General features: G+C 55.0%; 1 protein-coding gene across 6 annotated transcripts in view; it reads left to right on the top strand.

Moving 5' to 3' along the window:
* The window catches only part of ablim2 (actin binding LIM protein family, member 2), a 250,183-nt gene that overhangs the window by 71,258 nt on the left and 151,015 nt on the right, over window positions 1-27,910 (top strand). For all 6 annotated transcript variants that reach the window (XM_079257457.1, XM_079257456.1, XM_079257458.1 and 3 more), the window contains exons 4-5: window positions 21,695-21,807; window positions 21,917-22,043. In XM_079257457.1, the coding sequence (XP_079113583.1) occupies window positions 21,695-21,807; window positions 21,917-22,043 (240 nt within the window). The remainder of the gene's footprint in view (window positions 1-21,694; window positions 21,808-21,916; window positions 22,044-27,910) is intronic.

Below are 27,910 nucleotides of genomic sequence, written 5' to 3'. Positions count from 1 at the left end.
GGTTCCAGACCCGATGGCCGAGTCTCCAGGTTCCAGACCTGGTCGCCGAGTCTCCAGGCTCCAGACCTGGTGACCGAGTCTCCAGGTTCCAGACTTAGTGGCGGAGTCTCTAGGTTCCAGACCTGGTGGCCGAGTCTCCAGGTTCCAGACCCGGTCGCCGAGTCTCCAGGTCCCAGACCTGATGGCCGAGTCTCCAGGCTCCAGACCTGACGGCCGAGTCTTCAGGTTCTAGACCCGATGGCCGAGTCTCCAGGTCCCAGACCTGATGGCTGAGTCTCCAGGTTCCAGACCCGGTGGCTGGGTCACCAGGTTCCAGACATAGTGGCCGAGTCTCCAGGTTCCAGACCATGTGGCCGAGTCTCCAGGTTCCAGACCCGGTTGCCAAGTCTCCAGGTTCTAGACCCGATGGCCGAGTCTCCAGGTTCCAGTCCTGGTGGCTGAGTCTCCAGGTTCCAGACCAGGTCGCTGAGTCTCCAGGTTCCAGACCCGGTGGCCGAGTCTCCACGTTCCAGACTTGTTGGCCAAGTCTCCAGGTTCTAGACCCGATGGCCGAGTCTCCAGGTTCCAGACCCGGTGGCCGAGTCTCCAGGCTCCATACCCGGAGGCCGAGTCTCCAGGTTCCAGACCCGGTGGCCGAGTCTCCACGTTCCAGACCTGACGGCCGAGTCTCCAGGTTCTAGAACCGATGGCCGAGTCTCCAGGTTCCAGACCTGACGGCCGAGTCTCCAGGTTCTAGACCTGATGGCCGAGTCACTAGGTTCCAGACCTGATGGCTGAGTCTCCAGGTTCTGGACCCAATGGCTGTTTCACCAGGTTCCAGACTCAGTGGCCGAGTCTCCAGGTTCCAGACCATGTGGCCGAGTCTCCAGGTTCCAGACCCGGTTGCCAAGTCTCCAGGTTCCAGACCTGATGGCCGAGTCTCCAGGTTCCAGACCTGACGGCCGAGTCTCCAGGTTCTAGACCCGATGGCCGAGTCTCCAGGTTCCATACCTGATGGCCGAGTCTCCAGGTTCTAGACCTGATGGCCGAGTCACTAGGTTTCAGACCTGATGGCTGAGTCTCCAGGTTCTGGACCCGATGGCCGAGTTTCCAGGTTCCAGACCTGACGGCCGAGTCTCCAGGTTCTAGACCCGATGGCCGAGTCTCCAGGTTCCAGACCTGATGGCTGAGTCTCCAGGTTCTGGACCCAATGGCCGAGTCTCCAGGTTCTGGACCCGATGGCCGAGTCTCCAGGTTCCAGACCTTGTGGCCGAGTCTCCAGGTTCCAGACTTAGGGGCGGAGTCTCCAGGTTCCAGACCCGGTGGCCGAGTCTCCACGTTCCAGACCTGACGGCCGAGTCTCCAGGTTCTAGAACCGATGGCCGAGTCTCCAGGTTCCAGACCTGACGGCCGAGTCTCCAGGTTCTAGACCTGATGGCCGAGTCACTAGGTTCCAGACCTGATGGCTGAGTCTCCAGGTTCTGGACCCAATGGCTGTTTCACCAGGTTCCAGACTCAGTGGCCGAGTCTCCAGGTTCCAGACCATGTGGCCGAGTCTCCAGGTTCCAGACCCGGTTGCCAAGTCTCCAGGTTCCAGACCTGATGGCCGAGTCTCCAGGTTCCAGACCTGACGGCCGAGTCTCCAGGTTCTAGACCCGATGGCCGAGTCTCCAGGTTCCATACCTGATGGCCGAGTCTCCAGGTTCTAGACCTGATGGCCGAGTCACTAGGTTTCAGACCTGATGGCTGAGTCTCCAGGTTCTGGACCCGATGGCCGAGTTTCCAGGTTCCAGACCTGACGGCCGAGTCTCCAGGTTCTAGACCCGATGGCCGAGTCTCCAGGTTCCAGACCTGATGGCTGAGTCTCCAGGTTCTGGACCCAATGGCCGAGTCTCCAGGTTCTGGACCCGATGGCCGAGTCTCCAGGTTCCAGACCTTGTGGCCGAGTCTCCAGGTTCCAGACTTAGGGGCGGAGTCTCTAGGTTTCAGACCCGGTGGCCGAGTCTCCAGGTTCCAGACCCGGTGGCCGAGTCTCCAGGTTCCAGACCTGGTTGCCGAGTCTCCAGGCTCCAGACCTGGTGGCCGAGTCTCCAGGTTCCAGACTTAGTGGCGGAGTCTCTATGTTCCAGACCAAGTGGCTGAGTCTCCAGGTTCCAGACCTGGTCGCCGAGTCTCCAGGTTCCAGACCCGGTGGCCGAGTCTCCAGGTTCTAGACTTGTTGGCCAAGTCTCCAGGTTTCAGACTTGTTGGCCAAGTCTCCAGGTTTCAGACCAGGTGGCCGAGTCTCCAGGTTCCAGACCCAGTGGCTGAGTCTCCAGGTTCCAGACCCGGTGGCCCAGTCTCCAGGTTCCAGACCCGGTGGCCCAGTCTCCAGGTCCCAGACTTGTTGGCCGAGTCTCCAGGTTCTAGACCCGGTTGCCAAGTCTCCAGGTTCCAGACCTGACGGCCGAGTCTCCAGGTTCCAGACCTGATGGCCGAGTCTCCAGGTTCTAGACCCGATGGTCGAGTCTCCAGGTTCCATACCTGATGGCCGAGTCTCCAGGTTCCAGACCTGACGGCCGAGTCTCCAGGTTTTAGACCCGATGGCCGAGTCTCCAGGTTCCAGACCTGATGGCCGAGTCTCCAGGTTCCAGACCTGATGGCCGAGTCTCCAGGATCCAGACATGATGGCCGAGTCTCCAGGTTCTAGACCTGATGGCCGAGTCTCCAGGTTCCAGACCTGATGGCCGAGTCTCCAGGTTCCAGACCTGATGGCCGAGTCTCCAGGTTCCAGACCCGGTTGCCAAGTCTCCAGGTTCTAGACCCGATGGCCGAGTGTCCAGGTTCCAGACCTGGTGGCTGAGTCTCCAGGTTCCAGACCAGGTCGCCGAGTCTCCAGGTTCCAGACCCGGTGGCCGAGTCTCCACGTTCCAGACTTGTTGGCCAAGTCTCCAGGTTCTAGACCCGATGGCCGAGTCTCCAGGTTCCAGACCTGGTGGCCGAGTCTCCAGGCTCCATACCCGGAGGCCGAGTCTCCAGGTTCCAGACCCGGTGGCCGAGTCTCCACGTTCCAGACCTGACGGCCGAGTCTCCAGGTTCTAGAACCGATGGCCGAGTCTCCAGGTTCCAGACCTGACGGCCGAGTCTCCAGGTTCTAGACCTGATGGCCGAGTCACTAGGTTCCAGACCTGATGGCTGAGTCTCCAGGTTCTGGACCCGATGGCTGTGTCACCAGGTTCCAGACTCAGTGGCCGAGTCTCCAGGTTCCAGACCATGTGGCCGAGTCTCCAGGTTCCAGACCTGACGGCCGAGTCTCCAGGTTCCAGACCTGATGGCCGAGTCTCCAGGTTCTAGACCCGATGGCCGAGTCTCCAGGTTCCAGACCTGATGGCCGAGTCTCCAGGTTCCAGACCTGACGGCCGAGTCTCCAGGTTCTAGACCCGATGGCCGAGTCTCCAGGTTCCAGACCTGATGGCCGAGTCTCCAGGTTCCAGACCTGATGGCCGAGTCTCCAGGATCCAGACCTGACGGCCGAGTCTCCAGGTTCTAGACCCGATGGCCGAGTCTCCAGGTTCCAGACCTGACGGCCGAGTATCCAGGTTCCAGACCTGATGGCCGAGTCTCCAGGTTCCAGACCTGATGGCCGAGTCTCCAGGTTCCAGACCTGATGGCCGAGTCTCCAGGTTCCAGACATGGTGGCCGAGTCTCCAGGTTCCAGACCTGGTCGCCGAGTCTCCAGGCTCCAGACCTGGTGACCGAGTCTCCAGGTTCCAGACTTAGTGGCGGAGTCTCTAGGTTCCAGACCAAGTGGCTGAGTCTCCAGGTTCCAGACCTGGTCGCCGAGTCTCCAGGTTCCAGACCCGGTGGCCGAGTCTCCAGGTTCTAGACTTGTTGGCCAAGTCTCCAGGTTTCAGACTTGTTGGCCAAGTCTCAAGGTTTCAGACCAGGTGGCCGAGTCTCCAGGTTCCAGACCCAGTGGCTGAGTCTGCAGGTTCCAGACCCGGTGGCTGAGTGTCCAGGCTCCAGACCCGGTGGCCCAGTCTCCAGGTTCCAGACCCGGTGGCCCAGTCTCCAGGTCCCAGACTTGTTGGCCGAGTCTCCAGGTTCTAGACCCGGCGGCCGAGTCTCCAGGTTCCAGACCTGACGGCCGAGTCTCCAGGTTCCAGACCTGATGGCCGAGTCTCCAGGTTCCAGACCTGATGGCCGAGTCTCCAGGTTCCAGACCTGATGGCCGAGTCTCCAGGTTCCAGACCTGACGGCCGAGTCTCCAGGTTCTAGACCCGATGGCCGAGTCTCCAGGTTCCAGACCTGATGGCCGAGTCTCCAGGTTCCAGACCTGATGGCCGAGTCTCCAGGATCCAGACATGATGGCCGAGTCTCCAGGTTCTAGACCTGATGGCCGAGTCTCCAGGTTCCAGACCTGATGGCCGAGTCTCCAGGTTCCAGACCTGACGGCCGAGTCTCCAGGTTCCAGACCTGATGGCCGAGTCTCCAGGTTCTAGACCTGACGGCCGAGTCTCCAGGTTCCAGACCTGATGGCCGAGTCTCCAGGTTCCAGACCTGATGGCCGAGTCTCCAGGTTCCAGACCTGACAGCCGAGTCTCCAGGTTCCAGACCTGATGGCCGAGTCTCCAGGTTCCAGACCTGATGGCCGAGTCTCCAGGTTCTAGACCTGACAGCCGAGTCTCCAGGTTCCAGACCTGATGGCCGAATCTCCAGGTTCCAGACCTGATGGCCTAGTCTCCAGGTTCTAGACCTGATGGCCGAGTCTCCAGGTTCCAGACCTGATGGCCGAGTCTCCAGGTTCCAGACATGGTGGCCGAGTCTCCAGGTTCCAGACCTGGTCGCCGAGTCTCCAGGCTCCAGACCTAGTGACCGAGTCTCCAGGTTCCAGACTTAGTGGCGGAGTCTCTAGGTTCCAGACCAAGTGGCCGAGTCTCCAGGTTCCAGACCCGGTCGCCGAGTCTCCAGGTCCCAGACCTGATGGCCGAGTCTCCAGGCTCCAGACCTGACGGCCGAGTCTTCAGGTTCTAGACCCGATGGCCGAGTCTCCAGGTCCCAGACCTGATGGCTGAGTCTCCAGGTTCCAGACCCGGTGGCTGGGTCACCAGGTTCCAGACTTAGTGGCCGAGTCTCCAGGTTCCAGACCATGTGGCCGAGTCTCCAGGTTCCAGACCCGGTTGCCAAGTCTCCAGGTTCTAGACCCGATGGCCGAGTCTCCAGGTTCCAGACCTGGTGGCTGAGTCTCCAGGTTCCAGACCAGGTCGCCGAGTCTCCAGGTTCCATACCCGGTGGCCGAGTCTCCACGTTCCAGACTTGTTGGCCAAGTCTCCAGGTTCTAGACCCGATGGCCGAGTCTCCAGGTTCCAGACCTGGTGGCCGAGTCTCCAGGCTCCATACCCGGAGGCCGAGTCTCCAGGTTCCAGACCCGGTGGCCGAGTCTCCACGTTCCAGACCTGACGGCCGAGTCTCCAGGTTCTAGACCCGATGGCCGAGTCTCCAGGTTCCAGACCTGACGGCCGAGTCTCCAGGTTCTAGACCTGATGGCCGAGTCACTATGTTCCAGACCTGATGGCTGAGTCTCCAGGTTCTGGACCCGATGGCTGTGTCACCAGGTTCCAGACTCAGTGGCCGAGTCTCCAGGTTCCAGACCATGTGGCCGAGTCTCCAGGTTCCAGACCCGGTTGCCAAGTCTCCAGGTTCCAGACCTGATGGCCGAGTCTCCAGGTTCCAGACCTGACGGCCGAGTCTCCAGGTTCTAGACCCGATGGCCGAGTCTCCAGGTTCCATACCTGATGGCCGAGTCTCCAGGTTCTAGACCTGATGGCCGAGTCACTAGGTTCCAGACCTGATGGCTGAGTCTCCAGGTTCTGGACCCGATGGCCGAGTTTCCAGGTTCCAGACCTGACGGCCGAGTCTCCAGGTTCTAGACCCGATGGCCGAGTCTCCAGGTTCCAGACCTGATGGCTGAGTCTCCAGGTTCTGGACCCAATGGCCGAGTCTCCAGGTTCTGGACCCGATGGCCGAGTCTCCAGGTTCCAGACCTTGTGGCCGAGTCTCCAGGTTCCAGACTTAAGGGCGGAGTCTCTAGGTTTCAGACCCGGTGGCCGAGTCTCCAGGTTCCAGACCCGGTGGCCGAGTCTCCACGTTCCAGACCCGGTGGCCGAGTCTCCAGGTTCCAGACTTAGGGGCGGAGTCTCCAGGTTCCAGACCCGGTGGCTGGGTCACCAGGTTCTAGACCCGGAGGCCGAGTCTCCAGGTTCCAGACCCGGTGGCCGAGTCTCCACGTTCCAGACCAAGTGGCCGAGTCTCCAGGTTCCAGACCTGATGGCCGAGTCTCCAGGATCCAGACATGATGGCCGAGTCTCCAGGTTCTAGACCTGATGGCCGAGTCTCCAGGTTCCAGACCTGATGGCCGAGTCTCCAGGTTCCAGACCTGACGGCCGAGTCTCCAGGTTCCAGACCTGATGGCCGAGTCTCCAGGTTCTAGACCTGACGGCCGAGTCTCCAGGTTCCAGACCTGATGGCCGAGTCTCCAGGTTCCAGACCTGATGGCCGAGTCTCCAGGTTCCAGACCTGACAGCCGAGTCTCCAGGTTCCAGACCTGATGGCCGAGTCTCCAGGTTCCAGACCTGATGGCCGAGTCTCCAGGTTCTAGACCTGACAGCCGAGTCTCCAGGTTCCAGACCTGATGGCCGAATCTCCAGGTTCCAGACCTGATGGCCTAGTCTCCAGGTTCTAGACCTGATGGCCGAGTCTCCAGGTTCCAGACCTGATGGCCGAGTCTCCAGGTTCCAGACATGGTGGCCGAGTCTCCAGGTTCCAGACCTGGTCGCCGAGTCTCCAGGCTCAAGACCTAGTGACCGAGTCTCCAGGTTCCAGACTTAGTGGCGGAGTCTCTAGGTTCCAGACCAAGTGGCCGAGTCTCCAGGTTCCAGACCCGGTCGCCGAGTCTCCAGGTCCCAGACCTGATGGCCGAGTCTCCAGGCTCCAGACCTGACGGCCGAGTCTTCAGGTTCTAGACCCGATGGCCGAGTCTCCAGGTCCCAGACCTGATGGCTGAGTCTCCAGGTTCCAGACCCGGTGGCTGGGTCACCAGGTTCCAGACTTAGTGGCCGAGTCTCCAGGTTCCAGACCATGTGGCCGAGTCTCCAGGTTCCAGACCCGGTTGCCAAGTCTCCAGGTTCTAGACCCGATGGCCGAATCTCCAGGTTCCAGACCTGGTGGCTGAGTCTCCAGGTTCCAGACCAGGTCGCCGAGTCTCCAGGTTCCAGACCCGGTGGCCGAGTCTCCACGTTCCAGACTTGTTGGCCAAGTCTCCAGGTTCTAGACCCGATGGCCGAGTCTCCAGGTTCCAGACCTGGTGGCCGAGTCTCCAGGCTCCATACCCGGAGGCCGAGTCTCCAGGTTCCAGACCCGGTGGCCGAGTCTCCACGTTCCAGACCTGACGGCCGAGTCTCCAGGTTCTAGACCCGATGGCCGAGTCTCCAGGCTCCAGACCTGACGGCCGAGTCTCCAGGTTCTAGACCTGATGGCCGAGTCACTATGTTCCAGACCTGATGGCTGAGTCTCCAGGTTCTGGACCCGATGGCTGTGTCACCAGGTTCCAGACTCAGTGGCCGAGTCTCCAGGTTCCAGACCATGTGGCCGAGTCTCCAGGTTCCAGACCCGGTTGCCAAGTCTCCAGGTTCCAGACCTGATGGCCGAGTCTCCAGGTTCCAGACCTGACGGCCGAGTCTCCAGGTTCTAGACCCGATGGCCGAGTCTCCAGGTTCCATACCTGATGGCCGAGTCTCCAGGTTCTAGACCTGATGGCCGAGTCACTAGGTTCCAGACCTGATGGCTGAGTCTCCAGGTTCTGGACCCGATGGCCGAGTTTCCAGGTTCCAGACCTGACGGCCGAGTCTCCAGGTTCTAGACCCGATGGCCGAGTCTCCAGGTTCCAGACCTGATGGCTGAGTCTCCAGGTTCTGGACCCAATGGCCGAGTCTCCAGGTTCTGGACCCGATGGCCGAGTCTCCAGGTTCCAGACCTTGTGGCCGAGTCTCCAGGTTCCAGACTTAAGGGCGGAGTCTCTAGGTTTCAGACCCGGTGGCCGAGTCTCCAGGTTCCAGACCCGGTGGCCGAGTCTCCACGTTCCAGACCCGGTGGCCGAGTCTCCAGGTTCCAGACTTAGGGGCGGAGTCTCCAGGTTCCAGACCCGGTGGCTGGGTCACCAGGTTCTAGACCCGGAGGCCGAGTCTCCAGGTTCCAGACCCGGTGGCCGAGTCTCCACGTTCCAGACCAAGTGGCCGAGTCTCCAGGTTCCAGACCTGACGGCCTTGTCTCCAGGTTCTAGACCTGATGGCCGAGTCACTAGGTTCCAGACCTGATGGCTGAGTCTCCAGGTTCTGGACCCGATGGCTGTGTCACCAGGTTCCAGACTCAGTGGCCGAGTCTCCAGGTTCCAGACCATGTGGCCGAGTCTCCAGGTTCCAGACCCGGTTGCCAAGTCTCCAGGTTCCAGACCTGATGGCCGAGTCTCCAGGTTCCAGACCTGACGGCCGAGTCTCCAGGTTCTAGACCCGATGGCCGAGTCTCCAGGTTCCATACCTGATGGCCGAGTCTCCAGGTTCTAGACCTGATGGCCGAGTCACTAGGTTCCAGACCTGATGGCTGAGTCTCCAGGTTCTGGACCCGATGGCCGAGTTTCCAGGTTCCAGACCTGACGGCCGAGTCTCCAGGTTCCAGACCTGATGGCTGAGTCTCCATGTTCTGGACCCAATGGCCGAGTCTCCAGGTTCTGGACCCGATGGCCGAGTCTCCAGGTTCCAGACCTTGTGGCCGAGTCTCCAGGTTCCAGACTTAGGGGCGGAGTCTCTAGGTTTCAGACCCGGTGGCCGAGTCTCCAGGTTCCAGACCCGGTGGCCGAGTCTCCACGTTCCAGACCCGGTGGCCGAGTCTCCAGGTTCCAGACTTAGGGGCGGAGTCTCCAGGTTCCAGACCCGGTGGCTGGGTCACCAGGTTCTAGACCCGATGGCCGAGTCTCCAGGTTCCAGACCCGGTGGTCGAGTCTCCACGTTCCAGACCCGGTGGCCGAGTCTCCAGGTTCCAGACTTAGTGGCGGAGTCTCTAGGTTCCAGACCAAGTGGCCGAGTCTCCAGGGTCCAGACCTGACGGCCGAGTCTCCAGGTTCTAGACCCGATGGCCGAGTCTCCAGGTTCCAGACCTGATGGCCGAGTCTCCAGGTTCTAGACCTGATGGCCGAGTCTCCAGGTTCCAGACCTGTTGGCCGAGTCTCCAGGTTCCAGACTTGTTGGCCGAGTCTCCAGGTTCCAGACCTGGTCGCTGAGTCTCCAGGCTCCAGACCTGGTGGCCGAGTCTCCAGGTTCCAGACTTAGTGGCGGAGTCTCTAGGTTCCAGACCAAGTGGCCGAGTCTCCAGGTTCCAGACCCGGTCGCCGAGTCTCCAGGTCCCAGACCTGATGGCCGAGTCTCCAGGTTCCAGACTTAGTGGCGGAGTCTCTAGGTTCCAGACCCGGTGGCTGAGTCTGCAGGTTCCAGACCCGGTGGCTGAGTCTCCAGGTTCCAGACCCGGTGGCCCAGTCTCCAGGTTCCAGACCCGGTGGCCCAGTCTCCAGGTCCCAGACTTGTTGGCCGAGTCTCCAGGTTCCAGACCTGGTGGCCGAGTCTCCAGGTTCCAGACCAGGTCGCCGAGTCTCCAGGCTCCAGACCCGGAGGCCGAGTCTCCAGGTTCCAGACCCGGTGGCCGAGTCTCCACGTTCCAGACCCGGTGGCTGGGTCACCAGGTTCCAGACTTAGTGGCGGAGTCTTTAGGTTCCAGACCATGTGGCCGAGTCTGCAGGTTCCAGACCCGGTGGCCAAGTCTCCAGGTTCCAGACCTGATGGCTGAGTTTCCAGGTTCCAGACCTGACGGCCGAGTCTCCAGGTTCGAGACCCGATGGCCGAGTCTCCAGGTTCCAGACCTGATGGCTGAGTCTCCAGGTTCTGGACCCGATGGCCGAGTCTCCAGGTTCCAGACCCGATGGCCGTGTCACTAGGTTCCAGACCTGATGGCTGATTCTCCAGGTTCTGGACCCGATGGCCGAGTCTCCAGGTTCCAGACCTGACAGCCGAGTCTCCAGGTTCGAGACCCGATGGCCGAGTCTCCAGGTTCCAGACCTGATGGCTGAGTCTCCAGGTTCCAGACCTGGTCGCCGAGTCTCCAGGCTCCAGACCTGGTGGCTGAGTCTCCAGGTTCCAGACTCAGTGGCCAAGTCTCCAGGTTCCAGACCCGGTGGCCGAGTCTCCAGGTTCCAGACTTGTTGGGCAAGTCTCCAGGTTCTAGACCCGATGGCCGAGTCTCCAGGTTCCAGACCAGGTCGCCGAGTCTCCAGGCTCCAGACCCGGAGGCCGAGTCTCCAGGTTCCAGACCCGGTGGCCGAGTCTCCACGTTCCAGACCCGGTGGCTGGGTCACCAGGTTCCAGACTTAGTGGCGGAGTCTTTAGGTTCCAGACCATGTGGCCGAGTCTGCAGGTTCCAGACCCGGTGGCCAAGTCTCCAGGTTCCAGACCTGATGGCTGAGTTTCCAGGTTCCAGACCTGACGGCCGAGTCTCCAGGTTCGAGACCCGATGGCCGAGTCTCCAGGTTCCAGACCTGATGGCTGAGTCTCCAGGTTCTGGACCCGATGGCCGAGTCTCCAGGTTCTAGACCCGATGGCCGTGTCACTAGGTTCCAGACCTGATGGCTGAGTCTCCAGGTTCTGGACCCGATGGCCGAGTCTCCAGGTTCCAGACCTGACAGCCGAGTCTCCAGGTTCTAGACCCGATGGCCGAGTCTCCAGGTTCCAGACCTGATGGCTGAGTCTCCAGGCTCCAGACCTGGTGGCTGAGTCTCCAGGTTCCAGACTCAGTGGCCAAATCTCCAGGTTCCAGACCTGGTCGCTGAGTCTCCAGGCTCCAGACCTGGTGGCTGAGTCTCCAGGTTCTAGACTCAGTGGCCAAGTCTCCAGGTTCCAGACCCGGTGGCCGAGTCTCCAGGTTCCAGACCCGGTGGCCCAGTCTCCAGGTCCCAGACTTGTTGGCCGAGTCTCCAAGTTCCAGACCTGATGGCCGAGTCTCCAGGTTCCAGACCAGGTCGCCGAGTCTCCAGGCTCCAGACCCGGAGGCCGAGTCTCCAGGTTCCAGACCCGGTGGCCGAGTCTCCACGTTCCGGACCCGGTGGCTGGGTCACCAGGTTCCAGACTTAGTGGCGGAGTCTTTAGGTTCCAGACCATGTGGCCGAGTCTGCAGGTTCCAGACCCGGTGGCCAAGTCTCCAGGTTCCAGACCTGATGGCTGAGTTTCCAGGTTCCAGACCTGACGGCCGAGTCTCCAGGTTCGAGACCCGATGGCCGAGTCTCCAGGTTCCAGACCTGATGGCTGAGTCTCCAGGTTCTGGACCCGATGGCCGAGTCTCCAGGTTCGAGACCCGATGGCCGAGTCTCCAGGTTCCAGACCTGATGGCTGAGTCTCCAGGTTCTGGACCCGATGGCCGAGTCTCCAGGTTCCAGACCCGATGGCCGTGTCACTAGGTTCCAGACCTGATGGCTGATTCTCCAGGTTCTGGACCCGATGGCCGAGTCTCCAGGTTCCAGACCTGACAGCCGAGTCTCCAGGTTCGAGACCCGATGGCCGAGTCTCCAGGTTCCAGACCTGATGGCTGAGTCTCCAGGTTCCAGACCTGGTCGCCGAGTCTCCAGGCTCCAGACCTGGTGGCTGAGTCTCCAGGTTCCAGACTCAGTGGCCAAGTCTCCAGGTTCCAGACCCGGTGGCCGAGTCTCCAGGTTCCAGACTTGTTGGGCAAGTCTCCAGGTTCTAGACCCGATGGCCGAGTCTCCAGGTTCCAGACCAGGTCGCCGAGTCTCCAGGCTCCAGACCCGGAGGCCGAGTCTCCAGGTTCCAGACCCGGTGGCCGAGTCTCCACGTTCCAGACCCGGTGGCTGGGTCACCAGGTTCCAGACTTAGTGGCGGAGTCTTTAGGTTCCAGACCATGTGGCCGAGTCTGCAGGTTCCAGACCCGGTGGCCAAGTCTCCAGGTTCCAGACCTGATGGCTGAGTTTCCAGGTTCCAGACCTGACGGCCGAGTCTCCAGGTTCGAGACCCGATGGCCGAGTCTCCAGGTTCCAGACCTGATGGCTGAGTCTCCAGGTTCTGGACCCGATGGCCGAGTCTCCAGGTTCTAGACCCGATGGCCGTGTCACTAGGTTCCAGACCTGATGGCTGAGTCTCCAGGTTCTGGACCCGATGGCCGAGTCTCCAGGTTCCAGACCTGACAGCCGAGTCTCCAGGTTCTAGACCCGATGGCCGAGTCTCCAGGTTCCAGACCTGATGGCTGAGTCTCCAGGCTCCAGACCTGGTGGCTGAGTCTCCAGGTTCCAGACTCAGTGGCCAAATCTCCAGGTTCCAGACCTGGTCGCCGAGTCTCCAGGCTCCAGACCTGGTGGCTGAGTCTCCAGGTTCTAGACTCAGTGGCCAAGTCTCCAGGTTCCAGACCCGGTGGCCGAGTCTCCAGGTTCCAGACCCGGTGGCCCAGTCTCCAGGTCCCAGACTTGTTGGCCGAGTCTCCAAGTTCCAGACCTGATGGCCGAGTCTCCAGGTTCCAGACCAGGTCGCCGAGTCTCCAGGCTCCAGACCCGGAGGCCGAGTCTCCAGGTTCCAGACCCGGTGGCCGAGTCTCCACGTTCCGGACCCGGTGGCTGGGTCACCAGGTTCCAGACTTAGTGGCGGAGTCTTTAGGTTCCAGACCATGTGGCCGAGTCTGCAGGTTCCAGACCCGGTGGCCAAGTCTCCAGGTTCCAGACCTGATGGCTGAGTTTCCAGGTTCCAGACCTGACGGCCGAGTCTCCAGGTTCGAGACCCGATGGCCGAGTCTCCAGGTTCCAGACCTGATGGCTGAGTCTCCAGGTTCTGGACCCGATGGCCGAGTCTCCAGGTTCTAGACCCGATGGCCGTGTCACTAGGTTCCAGACCTGATGGCTGAGTCTCCAGGTTCTGGACCCGATGGCCGAGTCTCCAGGTTCCAGACCTGACAGCCGAGTCTCCAGGTTCTAGACCCGATGGCCGAGTCTCCAGGTTCCAGACCTGATGGCTGAGTCTCCAGGCTCCAGACCTGGTGGCTGAGTCTCCAGGTTCCAGACTCAGTGGCCAAATCTCCAGGTTCCAGACCTGGTCGCCGAGTCTCCAGGCTCCAGACCTGGTGGCTGAGTCTCCAGGTTCTAGACTCAGTGGCCAAGTCTCCAGGTTCCAGACCCGGTGGCCGAGTCTCCAGGTTCCAGACTTTTTGGCCAAGTCTCCAGGTTCTAGACCTGATGGCCGAGTCACTAGGTTCCAGACCTGATGGCTGAGTCTCCAGGTTCTAGACCCGATGGCCGAGTCTCCAGGTTCCAGACCCGGTGGCCGAGTCTCCAGGTTCTAGACTTGTTGGCCAAGTCTCCAGGTTTCAGACTTGTTGGCCAAGTCTCCAGGTTTCAGATCAGGTGGCCGAGTCTCCAGGTTCCAGACCCGGTGGCTGAGTCTGCAGGTTCCAGACCCGGTGGCTGAGTCTCCAGGTTCCAGACCCGGTGGCCCAGTCTCCAGGTTCCAGACCCGGTGGCCCAGTCTCCAGGTCCCAGACTTGTTGGCCGAGTCTCCAGGTTCCAGACCTGGTGGCCGAGTCTCCAGGTTCCAGACCTGGTCGCCGAGTCTCCAGGCTCCAGACCTGGTGGCCGAGTCTCCAGGTTCCAGACTCAGTAGCCAAGTCTCCAGGTTCCAGACCCGGTGGCCGAGTCTCCAGGTTCCAGACTTTTTGGCCAAGTCTCCAGGTTCCAGACCTGATGGCCCAGTCTCCAGGTTCCAGACCTGATGGCTGAGTCTCCAGGTTCTAGACCCGATGGCCGAGTCTCCAAGTTCCAGACCTGGTGGCCGAGTCTCCAGGTTCCAGACCAGGTCGCCGAGTCTCCAGGCTCCAGACCCGGAGGCCGAGTCTCCAGGTTCCAGACCCGGTGGCCGAGTGTCCACGTTCCAGACCCGGTGGCTGGGTCACCAGGTTCCAGACTTAGTGGCGGAGTCTCTAGGTTCCAGACCATGTGGCCGAGTCTCCAGGTTCCAGACCCGGTGGCCAAGTCTCCAGGTTCCAGACCTTATGGCCGAGTCTCCAGGTTCCAGACCTGACGGCCGAGTCTCCAGGTTCTAGACCCGACGGCCGAGTCTCCAGGTTCTAGACCCGATGGCCGAGTCTCCAGGTTCCAGACCTGATGGCTGAGTCTCCAGGTTCTGGACACGGTGGCCGAGTCTCCAGGTTTCAGACTTGTTGGCCAAGTCTCCAGGTTTCAGACTTGTTGGCCAAGTCTCCAGGTTTCAGACCAGGTGGCCGAGTCTCCAGGTTCCAGACCCGGTGGCTGGGTCACCAGGTTCCAGACCTGGTGGCTGAGTCTCCAGGTTCCAGACCCGGTGGCCCAGTCCCCAGGTCCCAGACCTGGTGCCCGGGTCTCCAGGTCCCAGACTTGTTGACTGAGTCTCCAGGTTCCAGACCCGGTGGCTTAGTCTGCAGGTTCCATACCCAGTGGCTGAGTCTCCAGGTTCCAGACCCGGTGGCCCAGTCTCCAGGTTCCAGACCATGTGGCCGAGTCTCCAGGTTCCAGACCCGGTGGCCAAGTCTCCAGGTTCCAGACCTGATGGCCGAGTCTCCAGGTTCCAGACCTGACGGCCGAGTCTCCAGGTTCCAGACCCAGTGGCTGGGTCACCAGGTTCCAGACCTGGTGGCTGAGTCTCCAGGTTCCAGACCCGGTGGCCCAGTCCCCAGGTCCCAGACCTGGTGCCCGGGTCTCCAGGTCCCAGACTTGTTGACTGAGTCTCCAGGTTCCAGACCCGGTGGCTTAGTCTGCAGGTTCCAGACCCAGTGGCTGAGTCTCCAGGTTCCAGACCCGGTGGCCCAGTCTCCAGGTTCCAGACCATGTGGCCGAGTCTCCAGGTTCCAGACCCGGTGGCCAAGTCTCCAGGTTCCAGACCTGATGGCTGAGTCTCCAGGTTCCAGACCTGACGGCCGAGTCTCCCGGTTCTAGACCCGACGGCCGAGTCTCCAGGTTCTAGACCTGATGGCCGAGTCTCCAGGTTCCAGACCTGATGGCTGAGTCTCCAGGTTCTGGACCCGGTGGCCGAGTCTCCAGGTTTCAGACTTGTTGGCCAAGTCTCCAGGTTTCAGACTTGTTGGCCAAGTCTCCAGGTTTCAGACGTGGTGGCCGAGTCTCCAGGTTCCAGACTTGGTGGCCCAGTCTCCAGGTCCCAGACCCGGTGGCCCAGTCTCCAGGTTCAAGACCCGTTGGCCGAGTCTCCAGGTTCTAGACCCAATGGCCAGGTCTCCAGGCTCCAGAGCTGGTGGCCGAGTCTCCAGGTTCCAGACTTGTTTGCCGAGTCTCAAGGTGCCAGACCTGGTCACCAAGTCTCCAGGTTCAAGATTTGTTGGCCGAGTCTCCAGGTTCCAGACCCGGTGGCCGGGTCTCCAGGTTCCAGACCTGGTGGCCGAGTCTCCAGGTCCCTGACCTGATCGCCGAGTCTCCAGGTTCTAGACCCGATGGCCGAGTCTCCAGGTCCCAGACCTGGTCGCCGAATCTCTAGGCTCCAGACATGGTGGCCGAGTCTCCAGGTTCCAGACCTAGTTGCCGAGTCTCCAGGTTTCAGACCCGGTGGCTGAGTCTGCAGGTTCCAGACCCGGTGGCCCAGTCTCCAGGTCCCAGACCCGGTGGCCCAGTCTCCAGGTCCCAGACTTGTTGGCCGAGTCTCCAGGTTCTAGACCCGATGGCCGAGTCTCCAGGTTCTAGCCTCGATGGCCAGGTCTCCAGGTTCCAGACCTGGTGGCCGAGTCTCCAGGTCCCAGACCCGATGGCCAGGTCTCCAGGTCCCAGACCTGGTGGCCGAGTCTCCATGTTCCAGATTTAGTGGCTGAGTCTCCAGGTTCCAGACCCGGTGGCCCAGTCTCCAGGTCCCAGACTTGTTGGCCGAGTCTCCAGGTTCTAGACCCGACGGCCGAGTCTCCAGGTTCTAGACCCGATGGCCAAGTCTCCAGGTTCCAGACCTGATGGCCGAGTCTCCAGGTTCCAGACCTGACGGCCGAGTCTCCAGGTTCCAGACCCGGTGGCTGGGTCACCAGGTTCCAGACCTGGTGGCTGAGTCTCCAGGTTCCAGACCCGGTGGCCCAGTCCCCAGGTCCCAGACCTGGTGCCCGGGTCTCCAGGTCCCAGACTTGTTGACTGAGTCTCCAGGTTCCAGACCCGGTGGCTTAGTCTGCAGGTTCCAGACCCAGTGGCTGAGTCTCCAGGTTCCAGACCCGGTGGCCCATTCTCCAGGTTCCAGACCATGTGGCCGAGTCTCCAGGTTCCAGACCCGGTGGCCAAGTCTCCAGGTTCCAGACCTGATGGCTGAGTCTCCAGGTTCCAGACCTGACGGCCGAGTCTCCAGGTTCTAGACCCGACGGCCGAGTCTCCAGGTTCTAGACCCGATGGCCGAGTCTCCAGGTTCCAGACCTGATGGCTGAGTCTCCAGGTTCTGGACCCGGTGGCCGAGTCTCCAGGTTTCAGACTTGTTGGCCAAGTCTCCAGGTTTCAGACTTGTTGGCCAAGTCTCCAGGTTTCAGACGTGGTGGCCGAGTCTCCAGGTTCCAGACTTGGTGGCCCAGTCTCCAGGTCCCAGACCCGGTGGCCCAGTCTCCAGGTTCAAGACCCGTTGGCCGAGTCTCCAGGTTCTAGACCCAATGGCCAGGTCTCCAGGCTCCAGAGCTGGTGGCCGAGTCTCCAGGTTCCAGACTTGTTTGCCGAGTCTCAAGGTGCCAGACCTGGTCAACAAGTCTCCAGGTTCAAGATTTGTTGGCCGAGTCTCCAGGTTCCAGACCCGGTGGCCGGGTCTCCAGGTTCCAGACCTGGTGGCCGAGTCTCCAGGTCCCTGACCTGATGGCTGAGTCTCCAGGTTCTGGACCCGATGGCTGAGTCTCCAGGCTCCAGACCTGGTGGCTGAGTCTCCAGGTTCCAGACTCAGTGGCCAAATCTCCAGGTTCCAGACCTGGTCGCCGAGTCTCCAGGCTCCAGACCTGGTGGCTGAGTCTCCAGGTTCTAGACTCAGTGGCCAAGTCTCCAGGTTCCAGACCCGGTGGCCGAGTCTCCAGGTTCCAGACTTTTTGGCCAAGTCTCCAGGTTCTAGACCTGATGGCCGAGTCACTAGGTTCCAGACCTGATGGCTGAGTCTCCAGGTTCTAGACCCGATGGCCGAGTCTCCAGGTTCCAGACCCGGTGGCCGAGTCTCCAGGTTCTAGACTTGTTGGCCAAGTCTCCAGGTTTCAGACTTGTTGGCCAAGTCTCCAGGTTTCAGATCAGGTGGCCGAGTCTCCAGGTTCCAGACCCGGTGGCTGAGTCTGCAGGTTCCAGACCCGGTGGCTGAGTCTCCAGGTTCCAGACCCGGTGGCCCAGTCTCCAGGTTCCAGACCCGGTGGCCCAGTCTCCAGGTCCCAGACTTGTTGGCCGAGTCTCCAGGTTCCAGACCTGGTGGCCGAGTCTCCAGGTTCCAGACCTGGTCGCCGAGTCTCCAGGCTCCAGACCTGGTGGCCGAGTCTCCAGGTTCCAGACTCAGTAGCCAAGTCTCCAGGTCCCAGACCCGGTGGCTTAGTCTGCAGGTTCCAGACCCAGTGGCTGAGTCTCCAGGTTCCAGACCCGGTGGCCCAGTCTCCAGGTTCCAGACCATGTGGCCGAGTCTCCAGGTTCCAGACCCGGTGGCCAAGTCTCCAGGTTCCAGACCTGATGGCTGAGTCTCCAGGTTCCAGACCTGACGGCCGAGTCTCCAGGTTCTAGACCCGACGGCCGAGTCTCCAGGTTCTAGACCCGACGGCCGAGTCTCCAGGTTCCAGACCTGATGGCTGAGTCTCCAGGTTCTGGACCCGGTGGCCGAGTCTCCAGGTTTCAGACTTGTTGGCCAAGTCTCCAGGTTTCAGACTTGTTGGCCAAGTCTCCAGGTTTCAGACGTGGTGGCCGAGTCTCCAGGTTCCAGACTTGGTGGCCCAGTCTCCAGGTCCCAGACCCGGTGGCCCAGTCTCCAGGTTCAAGACCCGTTGGCCGAGTCTCCAGGTTCTAGACCCAATGGCCAGGTCTCCAGGCTCCAGAGCTGGTGGCCGAGTCTCCAGGTTCCAGACTTGTTTGCCGAGTCTCAAGGTGCCAGACCTGGTCACCAAGTCTCCAGGTTCAAGATTTGTTGGCCGAGTCTCCAGGTTCCAGACCCGGTGGCCGGGTCTCCAGGTTCCAGACCTGGTGGCCGAGTCTCCAGGTCCCTGACCTGATCGCCGAGTCTCCAGGTTCTAGACCCGATGGCCGAGTCTCCAGGTCCCAGACCTGGTCGCCGAATCTCTAGGCTCCAGACATGGTGGCCGAGTCTCCAGGTTCCAGACCTAGTTGCCGAGTCTCCAGGTTTCAGACCCGGTGGCTGAGTCTGCAGGTTCCAGACCCGGTGGCCCAGTCTCCAGGTCCCAGACCCGGTGGCCCAGTCTCCAGGTCCCAGACCCGGTGGCCCAGTCTCCAGGTCCCAGACTTGTTGGCCGAGTCTCCAGGTTCTAGACCCGATGGCCGAGTCTCCAGGTTCTAGCCTCGATGGCCAGGTCTCCAGGTTCCAGACCTGGTGGCCGAGTCTCCAGGTCCCAGACCCGATGGCCAGGTCTCCAGGTCCCTGACCTGGTGGCCGAGTCTCCATGTTCCAGATTTAGTGGCTGAGTCTCCAGGTTCCAGACCCGGTGGCCCAGTCTCCAGGTCCCAGACTTGTTGGCCGAGTCTCCAGGTTCTAGACCCGACGGCCGAGTCTCCAGGTTCTAGACCCGATGGCCAAGTCTCCAGGTTCCAGACCTGATGGCCGAGTCTCCAGGTTCCAGACCTGACGGCCGAGTCTCCAGGTTCCAGACCCGGTGGCTGGGTCACCAGGTTCCAGACCTGGTGGCTGAGTCTCCAGGTTCCAGACCCGGTGGCCCAGTCCCCAGGTCCCAGACCTGGTGCCCGGGTCTCCAGGTCCCAGACTTGTTGACTGAGTCTCCAGGTTCCAGACCCGGTGGCTTAGTCTGCAGGTTCCAGACCCAGTGGCTGAGTCTCCAGGTTCCAGACCCGGTGGCCCAGTCTCCAGGTTCCAGACCATGTGGCCGAGTCTCCAGGTTCCAGACCCGGTGGCCAAGTCTCCAGGTTCCAGACCTGATGGCTGAGTCTCCAGGTTCCAGACCTGACGGCCGAGTCTCCAGGTTCTAGACCCGACGGCCGAGTCTCCAGGTTCTAGACCCGATGGCCGAGTCTCCAGGTTCCAGACCTGATGGCTGAGTCTCCAGGTTCTGGACCCGGTGGCCGAGTCTCCAGGTTTCAGACTTGTTGGCCAAGTCTCCAGGTTTCAGACTTGTTGGCCAAGTCTCCAGGTTTCAGACGTGGTGGCCGAGTCTCCAGGTTCCAGACTTGGTGGCCCAGTCTCCAGGTCCCAGACCCGGTGGCCCAGTCTCCAGGTTCAAGACCCGTTGGCCGAGTCTCCAGGTTCTAGACCCAATGGCCAGGTCTCCAGGCTCCAGAGCTGGTGGCCGAGTCTCCAGGTTCCAGACTTGTTTGCCGAGTCTCAAGGTGCCAGACCTGGTCACCAAGTCTCCAGGTTCAAGATTTGTTGGCCGAGTCTCCAGGTTCCAGACCCGGTGGCCGGGTCTCCAGGTTCCAGACCTGGTGGCCGAGTCTCCAGGTCCCTGACCTGATCGCCGAGTCTCCAGGTTCTAGACCCGATGGCCGAGTCTCCAGGTCCCAGACCTGGTCGCCGAATCTCTAGGCTCCAGACATGGTGGCCGAGTCTCCAGGTTCCAGACCTAGTTGCCGAGTCTCCAGGTTTCAGACCCGGTGGCTGAGTCTGCAGGTTCCAGACCCGGTGGCCCAGTCTCCAGGTCCCAGACCCGGTGGCCCAGTCTCCAGGTCCCAGACTTGTTGGCCGAGTCTCCAGGTTCTAGACCCGATGGCCGAGTCTCCAGGTTCTTGCCTCGATGGCCAGGTCTCCAGGTTCCAGACCTGGTGGCCGAGTCTCCAGGTCCCAGACCCGATGGCCAGGTCTCCAGGTCCCAGACCTGGTGGCCGAGTCTCCATGTTCCAGATTTAGTGGCTGAGTCTCCAGGTTCCAGACCCGGTGGCCCAGTCTCCAGGTCCCAGACTTGTTGGCCGAGTCTCCAGGTTCTAGACCCGACGGCCGAGTCTCCAGGTTCTAGACCCGATGGCCGAGTCTCCAGGTTCCAGACCTGATGGCTGAGTCTCCAGGTTCTGGACCCGGTGGCCGAGTCTCCAGGTTTCAGACTTGTTGGCCAAGTCTCCAGGTTTCAGACTTGTTGGCCAAGTCTCCAGGTTTCAGACGTGGTGGCCGAGTCTCCAGGTTCCAGACTTGGTGGCCCAGTCTCCAGGTCCCAGACCCGGTGGCCCAGTCTCCAGGTTCAAGACTTGTTGGCCGAGTCTCCAGGTTCTAGACCCAATGGCCAGGTCTCCAGGCTCCAGAGCTGGTGGCCGAGTCTCCAGGTTCCAGACTTGTTTGCCGAGTCTCAAGGTCCCAGACCTGGTCACCAAGTCTCCAGGTTCAAGATTTGTTGGTCGAGTCTCCAGGTTCCAGACCCGGTGGCCGGGTCTCCAGGTTCCAGACCTGGTGGCCGAGTCTCCAGGTCCCTGACCTGATTGCTGAGTCTCCAGGTTCTAGACCCGATGGCCGAGTCTCCAGGTCCCAGACCTGGTCGCCGAATCTCTAGGCTCCAGACATGGTGGCCGAGTCTCCAGGTTCCAGACCTAGTTGCCGAGTCTCCAGGTTCTAGACCCGACGGCCGAGTCTCCAGGTTCTAGACCCGATGGCCGAGTCTCCAGGTTCCAGACCTGATGGCCGAGTCTCCAGGTTCCAGACTTGTTGGCCGAGTCTCCAGGTTCAATACTTGTTGGCCGAGTCTCCAGGTTCAATACTTGTTGGCCTAGTCTCCAGGTCCGAGACCCGATGGCCGGGTCTCCAGGCTCCAGACCTGGTGGCCGAGTCTCCAGTTTCCAGACTTAGTGGCCGAGGGCCAGAAGAGGTCCAAGGACCGACCCCTGAGGGAATCCACAGGTCATGGCCACTCCCTCTGATTCATAGCTGTCGTTTGTAACGAGTGTTCTGCAATATACATGTATAGCAACAGCTGCACGGGTCAGACTGATGGAAACATGGCAGCCGATGAGCACCAGCGACTTTTCTAGCTGGGGAGGATTCGAACTGTCAACCTTTCAGTCATTGGTCAACCAGTTCTGTCACTGTTGTCTGAATCTAACATTCATTTGAACAGAAGACAGCAGATGTGGTCTTACATTTCAGACCACTGGGCTCTTCAAACTGCAGCAGCGTTTTCAGGTGCATGGCAGACGTCACCACATACGGTCAGCCTGGGTTCAGACATTTTCAGTCACCATCACAAGGACGAGCAAATTCTCTCTATGTGAAATCAACTTGACTGATATCAGAGATTAAATTAATTACAGTTCATTTTAAAACCTGGAATTTCCCTTTTTAACCGCGAGATAAAGCCTCTGACTGGATGGTAATGTCACATTTATTTCGACGTAGCAGAATCCTTGGAAGCTGCTTCTCTGTGTTTCAGTTTGCTTTTTTTTTACTCTTTTAAAAATGGAAATAAAATAAGCATCTTGTGAGGGCTTTATCTCAAACTGCCGGTCCTTCTCTGTGTTTTTTGTCTGCAGACAGCCATTTCCAGCCGGCGATCGGGTGACATTTAACGGGAAGGAGTGTATCTGCCAGAAGTGTACCCAGCCTCTTCCTGCCAACAGTCCTGCACCCATACAGGCTGTCCACAGTCAGTACTCTACCAATACCAACCGCACCGTAAAGCTTTTCGCACTTAGACCAGGAATCAGCCTCATTCCTCAGCAAACAGCAGCTAATCTCCGTTAATCTGTTTGCAGACTGCTGCGGATGTGGGAAGGAGTTTAAGAACGAACAGTCTCTGGTAGCGCTGGACAAGCACTGGCATCTGGGCTGCTTCAAGTGTAAAGTTTGCAACAAGGTGCTCAATGCTGAGTACATCAGCAAGTAAGTGTCCCTGCTTACCCAGAGGAAGTGTCTGCTTCAGCTGGGGGGGTTGCCAGGCTTTCACAGGTCCCCCCTTTTCGTTGTTTAATGCATGGCCTGAGCAGCAATCCTGCAAATCATTAAAAGTTTAAATATGCATATCGGTTTCAAAACGGTTTCATATTGGTTTCATATCGGTTTCATAATGGTTTCATATCGGTTTCATATCGGTTTCGTATCGGTTTCATAATGGTTTCATAATGGTTTCATAACGGTTTCATATCGGTTTCGTATCGGTTTCAAAACGGTTTCACAACGATTTCATATCGGTTTCATATCGGTTTCATAATGGTTTCATATCGGTTTCATAATGGTTTCATAATGGTTTCATAATGGTTTCATATCGGTTTCATATCGGTTTCATAATGGTTTCATAATGGTTTCGTATCGGTTTCGTATCGGTTTCAAAACGGTTTCACAACGATTTCATATCGGTTTCATAATGGTTTCATAACGGTTTCATATCGGTTTTATAACGGTTTCATAACAGTTTCATATCGGTTTCATAACGGTTTCATATCGGTTTCATAACGGTTTCATAATGGTTTCATAATGGTTTCATATCGGTTTCATAACGGTTTCATATCGGTTTCATAATGGTTTTATAACGGTTTCATAACAGTTTCATATCGGTTTCATAACGGTTTCATATCGGTTTCAAAACGGTTTCATATCGGTTTCATAACGGTTTCATATCGGTTTCATAATGGTTTTATAACGGTTTCATAACAGTTTCATATCGGTTTCATAACGGTTTCATATCGGTTTCAAAACGGTTTCATATCGGTTTCAAAACGGTTTCATATCGGTTTCATAACGGTTTCATATCGGTTTCATAACGGTTTCACATCGGTTTCATATCGGTTTCAAAACGGATTCATATCGGTTTCATAACGGTTTCATATCGGTTTCACATCGGTTTCATATCGCTTTCATATCGGTTTCATAACGGTTTCATATCGGTTTCATATCGGTTTCATAACGGTTTCATATCGGTTTCATAACTGTTTCATATCGCTTTCATATCGGTTTCACAACGATTTCATATCGGTTTCATATCGGTTTCATAACGGTTTCATAATGGTTTCATATCGGTTTCATAACGGTTTCATATCGGTTTCATAACGGTTTCATAACAGTTTCATATCGGTTTCATAACGGTTTCATAACGGTTTCATATCGGTTTCACATCGGTTTCATAACGGTTTCATAATGGTTTCATATCGGTTTCATAACGGTTTCAAAACGGTTTCGTATCGGTTTCCTACCGGTTTCATAACGGTTTCATATCGGTTTCATATCGGTTTTATATCTGTTTCATAACGGTTTCGTAACAGTTTTATATCGGTTTCATAACTGTTTCATATCGCTTTCATATCGGTTTCACAACGATTTCATATCGGTTTCATAACGGTTTCATAATGGTTTCATAACGGTTTCATATCAGTTTCATAATGGTTTCATGACGGTTTCATATCTGTTTCTTAATGGTGTGATAACAGTTTTATATCTGTTTCATAATGGTTTCATACCGGTTTATTATCGGTTTCATATCGGTTTCATAACGGTTTCAAAACGATTTCAAAACTATTTCATATCGGTTTCCTATCGGTTTCATAACGATTTCCTTTCGGTTTCATATCGGTTTCATAACGATTTCAAAACGGTTTCAAAACTGTTTCATATCGATTTCATATCAGTTTCATAACGGTTTCATACCGGTTTATTATCGGTTTCATATCGGTTTCATATCGGTTTCAAAACGATTTCAAAACTATTTCATATCGATTTCATATCAGTTTCATAACGGTTTCATATCGGTTTCAAAACTATTTCATATCGATTTCATATCAGTTTCATAACGGTTTCATATCGGTTTCAAAACGGTTTCATATCGGTTTCTTATCGGTTTCATAACCATTTCCTATCGGTTTCACAACGGTTTCATAACAGTTGCATATCGGTTTCATATCAGTTTCATAACGGTTTCAAAACGGTTTCATATTGGTTTCATAACGGATGCATATTGGTTTCATATCGGTTTCATAACTGTTTCATATCGGTTTCATAACAATTTTATATCAGTTTCATAACTGTTTCATATCGATTTCATATCGGTTTCACAACGATTTCATATCGGTTTCATATCGGTTTCATAACGGTTTCATATCGGTTTCATATTGGTTTCATATCGGTTTCGTAATGGTTTTATAACGGTTTCATAACTGTTTCGTATCGGTTTCGTAACAGTTTCATAACGGTTTCATCATGGCTTCATAACGGTTTCATATCGGTTTCATAACGGTTTCATAATGGTTTCATATCTGGTTCATATGTGTTTCATAACGGTTTCAAAACGGTTTCATATTGGTTTCATAACGGATGCATATCGGTTTCATAACTGTTTCATAACTGTTTCATATGGGTTTCATAACAATTTTATATCAATTTCATAACTGTTTCATATCGATTTCATATCGGTTTCATATCGGTTTCGTAATGGTTTCATAACGGTTTAATAACTGTTTCGTATCGGTTTCGTAACAGTTTCATAACGGTTTCATCATGGCTTCATAACGGTTTCATATCGGTTTCATAACGGTTTCATAATGGTTTCATATCGGTTTCATAACGGTTTCATATCGGTTTCATAATGGTTTCATAACGGTTTCATAACAGATTCATATCGGTTTCATAACGGTTTCATATCGGTTTCATAATGGTTTCATAATGGTTTCACATCGGTTTCACATCGGTTTCATATCGGTTTCAAAACGGTTTCATATCGGTTTCATAACGGTTTCATATCGGTTTCATAACGGTTTCACATCGGTTTCATATCGGTTTCAAAACGGTTTCATATCGGTTTCATAACGGTTTCATATCGGTTTCACATCGGTTTCATATCGGTTTCATAACGGTTTCATATCGGTTTCATATCGGTTTCATAACTGTTTCATATCGCTTTCATATCGGTTTCACAACGATTTCATATCGGTTTCATATCGGTTTCATAACGGTTTCATAATGGTTTCATATCGGTTTCATAACGGTTTCATATCGGTTTCACATCGGTTTCTTAACGGTTTCATAATGGTTTCATATCGGTTTCATAACGGTTTCAAAACGGTTTCGTATCGGTTTCCTACCGGTTTCATAACGGTTTCAAAACGGTTTCATATCGGTTTTATATCTGTTTCATAACGGTTTCGTAACAGTTTTATATCGGTTTCATAACTGTTTCATATCGCTTTCATATCAGTTTCACAACGATTTCATATCGGTTTCATATCGGTTTCATAACGGTTTCATAATGGTTTCATATCGGTTTCATAACGGTTTCATATCGGTTTCATAATGGTTTCATGACGGTTTCATAACAGTTTCATATCGGTTTCATAACGGTTTCATACGGTTTCATAACGGCTTTATATCGGTTTCACATCGGTTTCATTATGGTTTCATAACGGTTTCAAATCGGTTTCATTATGGTTTCATAACGGTTTCACATCGGTTTCATATCGGTTTCATAACGGTTTCATAACGGTTTCCTATCTGTTTCTTAATGGTGTGATAACAGTTTTATATCTGTTTCATAATGGTTTCATACCGGTTTATTATCGGTTTCATATCGGTTTCATATCGGTTTCAAAACGATTTCAAAACTATTTCATATCGGTTTCCTATCGGTTTCATAACGATTTCCTTTCGGTTTCATATCGGTTTCATAACGGTTTCAAAACTATTTCATATCGATTTCATATCAGTTTCATAACGGTTTCATACCGGTTTATTATCGGTTTCATATCGGTTTCATATCGGTTTCATAACGGTTTCAAAACGATTTCAAAACTATTTCATATCGATTTCATATCAGTTTCATAACGGTTTCATATCGGTTTCAAAACGGTTTCATATCGGTTTCTTATCGGTTTCATAACCATTTCCTATCGGTTTCACAATGGTTTCATAACGGTTGCATATCGGTTTCATATCAGTTTCATAACGGTTTCAAAACGGTTTCATATTGGTTTCATAACGGATGCATATCGGTTTCATATCGGTTTCATAACTGTTTCATATCGGTTTCATAACAATTTTATATCAGTTTCATAACTGTTTCATATCGATTTCATATCGGTTTCACAACGATTTCATATCGGTTTCATATCGGTTTCATAACGGTTTCATATCGGTTTCATATTGGTTTCATATCGGTTTCGTAATGGTTTCATATCGGTTTCATAACGGTTTCATAATGGTTTCATATCTGGTTCATATGTGTTTCATAACGGTTTCAAAACGGTTTCATATTGGTTTCATAACGGATGCATATCGTTTTCATAACTGTTTCATAACTGTTTCATATGGGTTTCATAACAATTTTATATCAGTTTCATAACTGTTTCATATCGATTTCATATCGGTTTCATATCGGTTTCGTAATGGTTTCATAACGGTTTCATAACTGTTTCGTATCGGTTTCGTAACAGTTTCATAACGGTTTCATCATGGCTTCATAACGGTTTCATATCGGTTTCATAACGGTTTCATAATGGTTTCATATCGGTTTCATAACGGTTTCATATCGGTTTCATAATGGTTTCATAACGGTTTCATAACAGATTCATATCGGTTTCATAACGGTTTCATATCGGTTTCATAATGGTTTCATAATGGTTTCACATCGGTTTCACATCGGTTTCATATCGGTTTCAAAACGGTTTCATATCGGTTTCATAACGGTTTCATATCGGTTTCATAACGGTTTCACATCGGTTTCATATCGGTTTCAAAACGGTTTCATATCGGTTTCATAACGGTTTCATATCGGTTTCACATCGGTTTCATATCGGTTTCATAACGGTTTCATAACGGTTTCCTATCTGTTTCTTAATGGTGTGATAACAGTTTTATATCTGTTTCATAATGGTTTCATACCGGTTTATTATCGGTTTCATATCGGTTTCATATCGGTTTCAAAACGATTTCAAAACTATTTCATATCGGTTTCCTATCGGTTTCATAACGATTTCCTTTCGGTTTCATATCGGTTTCATAACGGTTTCAAAACTATTTCATATCGATTTCATATCAGTTTCATAACGGTTTCATACCGGTTTATTATCGGTTTCATATCGGTTTCATAACGGTTTCAAAACGATTTCAAAACTATTTCATATCGATTTCATATCAGTTTCATAACGGTTTCATATCGGTTTCAAAACGGTTTCATATCGGTTTCTTATCGGTTTCATAACCATTTCCTATCGGTTTCACAATGGTTTCATAACGGTTGCATATCGGTTTCATATCAGTTTCATAACGGTTTCAAAACGGTTTCATATTGGTTTCATAACGGATGCATATCGGTTTCATATCGGTTTCATAACTGTTTCATATCGGTTTCATAACAATTTTATATCAGTTTCATAACTGTTTCATATCGATTTCATATCGGTTTCACAACGATTTCATATCGGTTTCATATCGGTTTCATAACGGTTTCATATCGGTTTCATATTGGTTTCATATCGGTTTCGTAATGGTTTCATATCGGTTTCATAACGGTTTCATAATGGTTTCATATCTGGTTCATATGTGTTTCATAACGGTTTCAAAACGGTTTCATATTGGTTTCATAACGGATGCATATCGTTTTCATAACTGTTTCATAACTGTTTCATATGGGTTTCATAACAATTTTATATCAGTTTCATAACTGTTTCATATCGATTTCATATCGGTTTCATATCGGTTTCGTAATGGTTTCATAACGGTTTCATAACTGTTTCGTATCGGTTTCGTAACAGTTTCATAACGGTTTC

Source organism: Telmatherina bonti, assembly GCF_933228915.1.
Source record: "Telmatherina bonti genome assembly, chromosome: 18".
In the NCBI taxonomy this organism is placed as follows: domain Eukaryota; kingdom Metazoa; phylum Chordata; class Actinopteri; order Atheriniformes; family Telmatherinidae; genus Telmatherina; species Telmatherina bonti.
The sequence above is the reverse complement of the archived record's forward strand: the minus strand, read 5'-3'. Positions and strand labels throughout refer to the sequence as shown.